At 41.2% G+C, this 12,834-nt stretch overlaps 2 protein-coding genes across 2 annotated transcripts in view; both read right to left on the bottom strand.

Moving 5' to 3' along the window:
* PTPRB (protein tyrosine phosphatase, receptor type, B) overlaps window positions 1-8,074 on the bottom strand; it is a 61,526-nt gene extending 53,452 nt beyond the window's left edge. Inside the window, exons 1-2 of the mRNA XM_009327668.1 lie at window positions 8,014-8,074; window positions 6,334-6,726 (exon numbers count right to left, since the gene is read on the bottom strand). Coding sequence (XP_009325943.1) covers window positions 6,334-6,726; window positions 8,014-8,068 — 448 coding nt within the window. The 5' untranslated portion in view covers window positions 8,069-8,074. The remainder of the gene's footprint in view (window positions 1-6,333; window positions 6,727-8,013) is intronic.
* Window positions 8,075-8,824: 750 nt separating this feature from the next.
* The window catches only part of PTPRR (protein tyrosine phosphatase, receptor type, R), a gene marked incomplete at its 5' end in the record, with an annotated part of 140,483 nt that continues 136,473 nt past the window's right edge, over window positions 8,825-12,834 (bottom strand). The window contains one exon of the mRNA XM_009327549.1: window positions 8,825-10,025. Coding sequence (XP_009325824.1) covers window positions 9,932-10,025 — 94 coding nt within the window. The remainder of the gene's footprint in view (window positions 10,026-12,834) is intronic.

Here is a 12,834-nt window from a genome sequence, read left to right as displayed (position 1 = left end):
GTGCAGGTGCCGAGGGGAGAGCTCAACCCTCCTGGAAGCGAAACGCTTGGTCCTCAGAAATGTTCCACCAGCCTGAGGAGGTACCATGAACAAGCACTTGGTCACTGCACAACCCAACTCCTCTTGTTAAGCTCGGGGCTACCCTGGGTTTCCAGCTAAAGGGTCTTTCCCAGCAAAGACTGTCAACAGTCTGTTACCTGTAACCTATGGATGGAAATGGCTTGCGCATAGCACTACACCATACCGGAACTTCAGATATACATACCAGCACTTTCCATGTATCCTACATTGGACTGCTTAATAGGGTTCATATCTGCCCTCACTTCAAGAAAATCAGGATCCAGGTTTATATTCTCTAAGGAAAGCCACTGTGGTCCTAGCATAAGGACCCTCATAGCCCTTCTTCAATAGCAGGCACTTATAAAAGAAAACTGCATATTGTAAGACCCAAGCAAACAGATTTCTACACAACTTGAATTCCAAATTTTCAAACCAGAAAAAACTCACCTCCTGTCTGGACATCAGTAAAGTACACAGAAATCTCAACAGTGGGATTTTTCAGAAGTGTTTAGCATTGTTCTAGCAGTCTCTTTGGAAATCGGTCATAAAACTGTTCATGGGAACAGAACTGCAGCACTGACACTGACGTTGATCACTAGTGGCTGAATGATATACAGTGTGTGAACATACCATTGTAATCATCAGTAGCATACCCAGGAGGAATTATGACATTCTGACTAAGCGCATATTTCATCCATGGGGTGTACTGCAGACTGCATCCATCTGCACAGCAGCAGGCTGCTTACAAGAAAAGGAAATCCATACGTTTTGCATGTATGATGAGCAAAAGCGCTCATTAGTTGTCAAGTACTGAGAACCCCACAGTGGTGCCTTCAGACTCAGACGAGCTGGCATGGTGCAGCTTTCTGAAATAGCTTGCATCGTACCAATCTGCCTGCCCTATTAAAGGACAGTTTCAGAAAACTAAGGCTGAACTGCTAGTGAAACATAAATGAATCAGATATCTATTGTATAAGAAAAAATACTCTGTAAGACAGCATCTAACTCGCTGACAGCAATACTTGAAACTAGAAGGGGTTGTTTTAAATTCTCTGTATGTGCAGGACAAAATGAATTATCTTTTTAGCTGTCTAACTACTTGTAAATAGACTGCAAAAATAAAGACTCTATTTAAAAAACATACTTCAGATTTCTGTTGTATGTACAAGTGTGGCAGAAGAACAAAATCCACTAAATGTCCTTTCTTTCCCATTCAATGTAGACCTTTTAAAAACAGCAAAATCTATGCTACTTGAAATTTTTTTGCCTTCTTTATCTGAAATGTTGTAGAAGTTAGTGATGTTTATATCTCATGTTGGAGAGGTCAAATGTCTCCAAACTCCAGTCTAATCCTGAGCTGCTCCTTTACTTGCTTGTTTTTGAAATGCTGAAGTAGCCACTTAAAGGCTCTTTCAGCACCAGTGGTAGCAGAACGTCCCAGATAACTATGGTGATAATACCATAGCTCTGTCAGCCCTATTTCTGACACTCTGGATAGCCCCAGCTCACCATGAAGTAGATTTTTGGTCACTGAAAGGTATCTAGACTCCATTAACTCCATGGATTACATCTTTACTGAAGAGAGCTCAGGAAGGTAGCTACTATGTAGACATCTAGGACTTGGTTCAGTTGCCTAAACATGGTTACTTAGTGCAATCTGAACTGGCCTGGGGCATCTGAGACATCTGCTCAGGGCTCTCATAGCACCTATGGGAAACCTGTGCCTTTCTGGGTAGGCAGTCAGAGGTCAGGTGGGATATCCTGGAGCATCTCAAATGGCAAAAAGCACCTATGTTGAGACAACTGAAATAAGGCCTTCCTTCAGACACCTACATTCAGACACCTAGAAGCTGAAAACTCACTCCAGCTTCTACACAGAGATCCATACAAAATAAAAGGAGAGAATGTAATCATGAAAATTACCAGTATAGCTGTCTGGAATTGGCATCTTTGTTAGCACTCGCAGCAGAAGATGAAATAGTAAAGCAGGACTTGCAATCCTCCCGATTGCTCTGGGAAGCTGTTCATATCGTTCCATTTTTTCCCTATGAAAGTAGCTGAGCTGATTTTGGTCTATACTCTCTGCGCTGTGGCTCACTGAGACTTCGAAAATTTACGAAAACCAAAGACCTAGGCTACACTGCAGATTTTTCCATTTCTTTTTGCAATATGTAAAAACACATTTATCTTTGAGGTTCTGTCAGTATGCTATTGGATTGTGTACAAGGTCTTGTAATATTGATGTCTTTCTTTTTCCAGGTGGGGCTGAGCAAAAGTGGTCAGCCATATATTGCTTTGACCTAAGAAAGAAGTTTCAAGTCATTGTTGGTATTTCATGGGTTCACATAGAAGTTAGCAAACTCTTTTACTTACAAAATCCTATAAAATAATAATTCAGGGAGATAAAAATGGTTTTGAGTGAATGTTTTTTAGGAAAAAAGTTTTGGGTCAACTCAAAGTTGGAATGAAAATATTGATTCTCACTGTTCTAACTTATCCTGGAGAAATTTGTAAAGGTTACACACACAAAAATCCAACCTGTTGTGAACCTATGGATGGATTGTTGCGGTCATTACAAACACTAAAGGTGTGGAAAAAGTAAAGCCCAGAGATATTAACATGATCACAAAAATGGGTAAGAGTTTCTGCCTTTTCTGTGCTTCTGCCACCTTTCTTCGGTGCTTTTCTGCTTTCCCAAGAGTGCCAAGAAGATGTACGTGTCTTCTCTTGCCATGTTCTGCAATTGCTGCTCCAGTGGTTCGGAGTGTGCTCTGAGTGTGCACTGCTCTGGTCTCTTCTACCCTCCGTCTCACCCACTGAAGTGTCAGCAATGGGATGTGAACTCAATAAGCTCAGGTTCTGATATGAAGCAGGTAAACTGAAAATGGGATAAGGGGAAGAGAGAAGCCCACGTGAAAGAGAAGACACAGGCCAGAAACTGTGGTAGAAAAGGAGGAAGGATTGTGGAGGTAACAGTTTGAACATCAGGCTTTGGCTCATACATAGTATCTGATATTTTGTCTATTTTAGACTGCAAACAAAACGAGATAAAAAGATGCTGTATTTGTTATTTGAATTCCTTGTCCAACTTCTTTTATGTCTTTGTAGATCCCGCTATGGTTCTTAAGTATTTGGCACATAACAGTAAGTAATAAAACCATTCTCCTCCACAAAGTCAACTACTGTTTCAAATGGGGCTTTGTCTTGATATCCACAGCTCTAGGATTTTGCAGCTACAATTCCTTCAGGAGATGTCCCAACTATGTATGATATGGTAGAAGAGAAATGCAATACAGAGAACCATATTACAAAACAGTTCATGTCACCTTCTGCATCCAGACTGCTCTACAGGTTGTGTGACAGTCTCCAGATCTCGGTGAATAACTGCAGCATACAGCTTGGACTTGTATCTCCCTGTTTGAAGTCATTCTCCACTTAGTGAATGATTTTTGGTCTGCAGTGGTTTTGAGGCTTGTTGGTAATATTCGGGGTGCCACATAGCATTGCCTCTGTTCTCTAATTGGATATTTTATTGAAACTAACCTACCCAGAAGAAAAGAAGCTTATAAGAACTGCTTACACAACTCAGAAATGACACCAGCATTAGTGTGTCAGCATTAGCGGTGCTCTGGGTACTTTCCAGACATACAAGAGGAGACGGGCTTTGTTCCGCAATTGTTATTTGCATGCAAAAATTTTTGCTCTTTTCAGTCATCCTGCCTTCTACCCCTTCACCTTCCCCATGTTTTCCTCCTCCCCATTTCCATTCCTGTCCCTTCTCCTGGATCCTGGGCTTAGAGAAGCTCTGACCTCAACAGCTGGCTAGTGAAAAGAAGGCCATAGCACTGCAGAGACTATTTCTCTCTCTGCCCAGAATTTGCTCATGAATTTGATGAGAACTGAAGTCTCACCATCCCAAGGGAGATTGACACCTTGTGGCCCTTCTTCATGTTAGCTGTTTCAGCCAGAGGCTAGATTCAACCACGGGTTTGCGTGAAAAGGACTGTCTGCTGTTAGATTTAAAGAAGTGATCACTGACTGAACAGAGATGGGATATATATTTAAACTGATTCTGATTTCCACAGAGAGTCCTTTAGGTCAGGATTGTAGCAAAAAATGTATATCCAAACATATCTCAGATGGCTGATTTGAAATCCAAATCCAAGCTCAGACTTTCCCCAGGCTCAGAAAAATCATGCTTGGCATTTGAGTTAGGTCCAGAATAAAAGGTAGTTGCAGTTGTTGGGTTTGGAGCTTGTACTATATCTGGGCTGATAAGATGTTTGGGATGCAATTCAGGGAGTTTCTCCTTTGCCAAAATATAACTATTTTTATGAGTACTATGAAAACAAAGGGTAAATTATATCAAAATATGGTGTTAGTCAGGAGTAGAAAAACTTACAGCCATTTCAGCTCCAAAGACTTTGCTCAGTTTTTACTATCTTAGCTAAATATAGACTGAATATGTTATTTTAGGCTGATCCACTGCTGCTTTCACTTAAAGTAGACAGATGTTCTTGGAAGACTAATTTTACACATCCAACACTGAAAATTTTGACATGCATATGGACATCAAGACCAGCACTGTGGGCATTAGATTTTGTTCTTGTAGTACTTATTATTATAAAAATTAATCTCTTTGCACTACTTCACCTCTTTATGAGTTTCTTATATACCTGGAATTCTTAGTTAGGTATTGAGGATCATAATGTACTGTTGATTTTTCAGCAGAGCTTCCCAGAGCTGTCAAAAAGGAGATAACTGACACAGTGAGACTCTTAAAGTGGATCTACAGGCCTGTCTATGGAGAGAATTTCAGGAAAATTAAGGTAAATTCATTAAATGACTGAGCACAGTAAATAGATGAGAAGGTGCTTTAATACCCCATGACAATTGTCTTACTCAGTACTCATTGGTCTTAAATTGCTTATCCTCTGAGGATGATTAAGAAAAGGATGTAAGGTTACTTTAACTCTGTTAGGCCACATTTCATCCAGCAGTCTAAAGAAAATAACACTGCCTGCGTAACTCATCTTAACTTTTCACGGTGTCTTTGAATAACCAAGCCATACTCACCCTATACACAGGCCTTCAAATGATTTTGCCTTTTTAATCTCTAAAATATACGGGAGGGCTGGAGTGGCATCTTGGCCAGTTTTCCATTCCCTGATTCTGCAAGCTGTTCTGTCAGACCTCCACTCAGGTGAGCAGTCCTGCTGCTGTGAGTAGAGTTCTGCCAGTGCAAATTTGCTGAAAAAAATGGTACCCTGCTTTACAACGAATGGGAGGCTAGAAAGGTTAGAAAGAACAAGGATTTTTTTAAACATTCTGAAAACTTGGCCATATGCAAAAATACTGGGTCATAAAACATTTTTTTCTAATCCTGTAAAGACAAGAATAAATTGAGTGTTCCCCAATAAAAAGCTTAACTCTGCAGGTTGTTCTTATTTACCATGAAGAACTGCTTAATAGCGTGCAAGAAGAATGTCAACAAGATTGTCAGGACGGATTGACAACAGGACATCAAGGAAAGTGTTATTAAGCAGTATTCAAACCGCTCTACCTTCCCTTTTGCTATGGATATGGAAACATATAACCACACTGGTGTATCAACACATTTATAAGTATGTGCACAGACCCATGCATCTCAAAGTGCTATTGCAAGAATTTCTGAGATTTTTGATTCAGTTCACTATTTTCAGGATTTTGAATGTCCTCATATATATTGCATCTAAGGAAAAAGTGACACTGTGTAAACAGTGAATGTGTAAGCCATATGTCTGTTCTAATCATGCATTTGGGTTAATCAGATAAGTAATTATGCATGGGTGTGCTTTTCAGATGTCTTCTTGCTCTTGACAGACTGAATCTGGATTTATATGATAAAATGAATGGGGAGGAGAAGGACTTTTATACATCCATATTTTTTAAAAGTACTAGGAATTAGTACCCACAATTCTGTTTACAAGTGAAAAAGGAAATGACACAAGAATAGTGAGCTGAGCTTACACATAAGCACTTTGATCCAAAGATTGGGAGTAGAGAGAAGGAGAGACATCCTGAAAACATAAAATGGCTTAAAAACCCCACCAGCTGTGAGAAAGACAGCACTCATCTCGGCTGTTCTGTTTATGGTTCTCTTAACTCTTTTCCACTATGAAAAACATTTTTCTGTGTGAATAAAATATCATCATTTTTAACATTTGAGTTAGCATAAAAGAGACATTTTTGTTACCAAAACTTTCAGGATACTTCCTTGAAGGAATAACTCACCTTGCTTTGAGCACAGATTTACATAAACAGGTTTTCCCGTCTCGCTGGCTTCTAGCTGCATCCATGTATGAAGGTATTTCTTACTCTGCTTGGCCATGACCTTCTGACCTTGCTTTGTGAGAAAGAGCGAGCTGTTGGCCACCTTCAGGAGCCCGTCCTCCTCGTGGCAAGTCCACCTGACTGCCTGGGGACAATCAACGATGATGCTGCGAGATGACAGGGCAGAGCGTGTAGAGATGCTCAGGCACTGGGCAGATTTCACATGGAGGAGCCTGTCATCTGCCGTCCACTGCCACTGCTGGTTGAGGTTGATCATATTGCACTTTTCCATAATGACTCCTCTTTTTTCTGAAAGACACTGCTGTTTCTGGACATGGATAATCAGAAACCCTTCTGGAAGAGGAAAATTCCGGAAAAATACAATAGATTACACGTTTTTTTAACAAAAAGCGACTTCTTGATGATTTAAAATATATCAGCAAATAAATCTCTCTTGCCACTTTCTATATGTTGAACTTTTCCTGAACTTTCCATGTGTTGAACCTATTTTAAAAAAACCCGAACATACAACCCACATGATGCAAGTGTTGGTAACGTAAAGAGTGAGAATGCAAAAAGCAAACTATTGTGGCAAAGGTCACCTTGACCTTCATTATATATAAAAATGAAGAAAAAATTAAACTGGATGTAAAAGAAATCCAAGATCTGTTAACTTTAAATACCAATTCTAAACACCCCACTTCCCCTACTTGAAAGCATACAGAGATCTACACAAGCTCTCAGTCTTTTTTCTGTTTTACAACACAGTCTTTTTACAATATAATTTACTGTCTGGAAATTGTTTTAGTAAAACTCATAGTGTTTCTGAAGAAAACATATAAGAGGACATTCCCAAATCTGTGTGCCTCTCAGTGCCTGTGCCGTTACAGGAATGGAGGCTCTTTACTGGTAGGAAGTACATCTATTTTACTGGATTTACTCCAACGTCTCTAGCTGTTAGTTTTGTGACCATCCTAATTCACGTTAGATTAATTCTTTGTGCCACCACACTTAAAGATCAACACCAAATACTCAAATGAAGAGAACTACAACGCATTCATCAAAAAACCCCAAAGTTACCAACACAAAATCCATACTTGTTACAGAACACGGAACTGGATATTTCAAATGCAGCCTCCCTGCCACATCTTGTTTTGGTTTTTCTCTTTTTATAAACTCAGTTACTCAAACATTTCCAGCCTCATTAGTTACAAAGTGCTAAACCCAACATGTGTATTTATTTCCCTTGGTTGAGATTCGTCATCCCCCTGTTTTTACAGACCTGGGTATTTTCTAACTAAGCATCACAGAAAGCTCCTGGCTCTGGAAGTTTCATAAAGTAGGAATAAAAAATAGGAATCTCCCCTTCGAAGAGCTTGTCCCAAAGCTCAGCTCCTGGATTGTCTAGCAGGAGATCTTAAAAAAAAGAAGATGTATCTCCAGCATAGAAGGAGACAGTTTATTTTCCTTTGGAAAGAAATCTAAACAGAACGGGCTACGTTGGCCCTGCCCCCCATTCCTCTTGTATGAACCCAAGCGAAGAAGTGACTCGGTTTTTGTAAGTCGCCAGCTACCCCGGAGGGCTCTGCTCGGCGGCAGAAAGAGCAATGCGGCAGGGGGGAAGTGGATAGAGACACTTACCTGAGAACGTCAAGGCAAGACAGGTAGAAACCAGGACGTGAAATAAAGAATCCATTTTCCCTCTAGCAACTCTCCATGCTTCTCTTAAAAAAACCCACTTCAGATAAGTGAAGCGAAGGCTAGGAAGGAAATGTGCCTTCACAGGGGGAAAAAGTCAGTGACGAGCACTTCCTTCTATTCAATTGTTTTGGGGAGTTTTACACCACTTTGTCCTTTCATATGATTCTTCAGAGTTTACTAGTTGCTTTATTTTGGAAAAATACAAGCAAAAGAGAGAAAGGTTTTCAAACACCCAAACACTAAAAGAGATGATGTTGAATAAAGAAAGGGGATTATACTTTTGTGTAATTCGTTGCCTGTGAGATATTACAAGTCTGCAGGTGATCTGGATGGTGCTGAATAAGTATATACTGTAATATCCAGGGAACAAACACACATTTTTTTGTAACTATACATAATCAAACAAAATCTTGATATTGATACTTGTAACTCCACGAGTTCTAAAAGCCAAGTGGAGAGGGGGAGGAGAAGGGGAAGAGGAGGAGGCAAAGCTCTGAAGTCTGCACCGGGTCTTACACAAACTCCCCCCGAGGGATCAAGTGATGCTGGTTTTGCCTTCCCATCAGGTGATCCACCTTGCTCCATGTCAGTGGGAGATTGCCCGTGTCCTCTGGATTGGCTCTCCAGTGGTCTGAAGCCATGGTGGAGGCTAACCAAATTGTACTGGGCTGTCCCTGTTTGTGGGGGTACAAGAGCGTGCGGTGCATTAACTACTCTAGGCAAGAATAAAGACTTCAGTACATGTTTTATATCAAGTGTAATTTATTAGCAGTATGAAGCAAAGTCAACATCACTGCATTAAAAACTCATTATACCCTGTAAACAGACCTCCCAGTGCTGTAAGTCATAATGCCAACTTTGCATTTCTCTTAAAAACAAACTCTTGCTGAACGGTAAAGGAAACAGTCATAGCAGCATTTTCTTTCTTGTATAACCTGTCGTGGAACAGTTCATATCACTGAAGGCATCTATCTCTTACTGAAAGAGATAGAGCAGATAAACAACATAAGCAAAAAATCCCGTATTAATAAAAGACAGACAAATATTTAAAATCCTTACCATTTAATATATGCTACAAAGTTTCTTTTAAAAGTAAAATGACTTACACAATTTACAAATACACTGGATTTGGGTCTGTAGCAGAAGCATGTTCTAAGACAACAGTATAGGGTAAATACATACACACTGAATAACAGACATTGTGCTCTGCAACTGCTCTGTAAGACCTATTGTAAATACACATTTAATAGTTAATAGTATGAAGAACATATATTTCCATATAAAATATTAACTGCTTTTGAATATTTTCAAAAACAAGACTCAATTTTTTTATTATCTCATCTTCTTTTTTTTAATCCATAATTGAAGACTTGCAATTTTAGCAGCAAGAATATTATGTGGCCAGGAAACAAGCTCACCACATAATCAGTAATAGCACTTTACAGTACAGTTGACAGTCCATTCACAAGACAGTTTGCAAACGTTAAAGCATTTATACACTTGATAAACATTTCTTCTGTGGAAGTTCCAATGTCCATCTGACTGCAGCAGTAGCACATACATACATTCCATATGGCAGATATCAGTATTACAGAATTTAACCCACCTTTAGACATATACGTGAAATCCGTGTGTAGTTTCAGTACAGTACCTTCTTTATAAATCATTTTTGGGAAGCTCACAATACATTCATATACAGTAAGGGTCCAGAAATCTCTATACTTTTGCCAAACCGTCCACAATCCTTTCAGAAGTTGGCCTCAAAGCCGCTCTTCTGCAGTAAAACTGAAGAAGCTGCTGGTAGGTAATGAAAGAAATTACCTCGAGAGACTGACATTCCGTTTTACCCTCCTTGGCTTCACTGGACAGCTTCTGCAGAAAGTCTGCTTTCATACAGACTCAGTGCATGGTGCACAAATTCATACTGTTCGCTGGTCTGAACCATTCCACCCCTGAAAAGGAAATATTGGAATGAAATCTTATTTCTTATGAATGCAACAACCTCCAGCCCCTGCCAACCCCATGACCACCGGATAATGCAAGCCCTTTTCTCAATTTTTGACTTGAAGTTTGCTTCAGTAAGTGGGAGATCTGCCTGAGCAGAAGTACTTTCTTCATAACTTACGCCATCCAGCACATGCCCAGCATGAACCACCATTCCCAGTTCTGTCAGGGTGAGAACTAGAGAGGAAAATATCTGGCATCTACATTGTTAAAACCTACATTTCAAATTCAACACATTCATAGAGAATTTTGCTCGCTCACTTGGGCAAGGAAGGCCAGATACACGGATGCAGCATTACTATTGATGGAGCAAGGGAGTATTTAGAATCTGGCCTTTCATTTTTGTCCTTTACTGAAAATGTAACCTTTGGTGACCCTCAGATCGCCTGTGCAGAGAACAGCTCTTCCTGTCCTCTTTCTAACGCCTGCAATGCATCCTGTCTGAACAGCAGCCACCTAAGAAATTTTACAGCAGTGACTCATTTCAGCACCAACAATACAAAAGAGTTTAACTCGACCATAAAAAGGACTAGTTACAGCCAGCTTGGATTAGATGCCTACGTTTAATACATTAACCTGATAACAATCTCTCTTTCAGGTCTAAGTATGGGGATCAAGTCCAACATCTCCAGTGCCAATTGCCGTGTGGTAGGAAGGGGATGATGTCCTACAGGAGGTAGGTGTGATATTTAGTAAGAGTGGTACCATTCAGCTCTGAAATTAAACTGAGCCTCTTTCTGACAGTACTAAGGTCTTTCAGGTCTCACTTCTCATGGAATGAAGCCTCAAGTTTACTTAATTCAACTTCTATTACCTCATCTGCCAGGGTATTCAAAGCTACCTACTCTGCTTCTAGAACCAAGCCCCAGTTCATCCTCAGTGTACCCTGGAGCAGCTAGTTGCCTTTGGGGGGATGAAAGAGTATAGTGGGAAGGAAGACATTAAGTTGTGTATTGTATTTGGCTTCAGCTAGATTTTCATTGAAACAATCAAATTCATGAGGGATTTGGATCCAGAGCAATGTCGAAGCCAGGCATCTTCCAGGAGAAGGTCTGACAAACCCCCATGTTATCTCTTCAGACACCCTAGGGTCTACTGATATACAAAGCTATATGAAAAATGGTAAAACTGCCTCAACAAGTATTGTCCTTTAGCATTAGAGAATGTTATCTACAACCATAAGGTCCTTTTATTTTCCTCAGTGCTACTGGATGGTTAAATGGCTGTGGCAGGAAAAACATAATTAAAATAATACCTACTTCTTTAAGCAAGCAACCAGCTCTCTCTGCTCCTCCACTGAGCTCGGGCAACTGTAAAACACCTTTTAGTGAGCTGCATGTCTTTTATGATACGTTATTCCTAGGAATTAAATCACAGGCCCTTAAATGGTCCCATCCGGTGCAAAATGCAGCAGCCTCTTAGCTTTGCCAACAGACATCCACAAATTCATAACTCTTGGCTGCCTGCTGCCTTCAGCTGCTCTCCTCTGTGCCTGTCCCCTGCCTGAAGATCCAGCGAGAGTCTAAAGGTGATGGGAGGGCTTTGCTCTGGTCTTCTGTGCTGCTTAGCCTCCTTCCTTCCTCCTCACTGCTGCGTCCTGCCCTGCCCACGCAACCCCTTCCCAGCCAGCTTCCCTCCCTGTCTCTCTCATCAATGTTCCCCAAGATGTGCTCTAAGGGAGTGCATTTCCCAGGTTAGATCTGCTGTGGGGAAGGGGTGGAGGAAGGGAACATATCCAGGGAGAAGGACTTGGCAGGAAGGGCAGGTTAAAACAAGTTTGGCCGCACTAGGCTGTTTGTGGGGGTGATCCTTGCTGCTTCCTCTTCAGTGCTGAAGTAACATACAAAATCCCCAAGAAAGCATGCACAAGCCTGGCTGGGGCTGAGCCCAGCACTACCGCATTTGCCCTGTCCTAGCAAGCATAACCGAGATGTTATGGTGCTTCTGAACCCTGTATGGGCAAACAAGTGCACGTCCCTGTCAGCTTAGGGACACCTGAGTCATATACAGAGGTTCAGACAACTTAGCCTTGTCAGCGCTATTATACACGGGATTCATAGAACCATAGCATCACAGAATGGTTTAGGTTGGAAGGGACCTTTAAAGATCATCTAGTCCAACCCGCCTGCCATGGGCAGGGACATCTTTCACTAGATCGGGTTGCTCAAAGCCCCATCCAACCTGACCTTGCACACTTCCAGGGATGGGGCATCCACAATTTCTCTGGGCAACCTGTTCCAGTGTCTCACCATCCTCATAGTAAAGAATTTCTTCCTTCTTATATCTAATCTAAATCTACCCTCTTTTAGTTTAAAACCATTACCACTTGTCCTATCACTAAAGGCCCTGGTAAAAAGGCTTTCTCCATCTTTCTTATAAGCCCCCTTTATATATTGAAAGGCTGCAAAAAGGTCTCCCCAGCCTCTGACCATTTTCGTGGCCCTCCTCTGGACCCACTCCAACAGATCCATGTCTTTCCTGTGCTGAGGACTCCAGAGCTGGACGCAGTACTCCAGGTGGGGTCTCACGATAGTGGAGTAGAGGGGCAGAATCACCTCCCTTGACCTGCTGGCCACGCTTCTTCTGCAGCCCAGGGTACGATTTGCTTTCTGGGCTGCAAGCGCACATTGCTGGCTCATGTCCAGTTTTCCACCTAGCAATAATCCCCAAGTCCTTCTCCCCTTTGTTCTTGTGCAAGGCTCACATTTAATAGCAAGGAATTATCTGTGTCCCTAAGACATCGGTTTGTGCAAAAGG

The sequence above is a fragment of the Pygoscelis adeliae genome, unplaced genomic scaffold (genome assembly GCF_000699105.1).
Source record: "Pygoscelis adeliae isolate BGI_AS28 unplaced genomic scaffold, ASM69910v1 Scaffold113, whole genome shotgun sequence".
Taxonomy (NCBI): Eukaryota; Metazoa; Chordata; class Aves; order Sphenisciformes; family Spheniscidae; genus Pygoscelis; species Pygoscelis adeliae.
The sequence above is the reverse complement of the archived record's forward strand: the minus strand, read 5'-3'. Positions and strand labels throughout refer to the sequence as shown.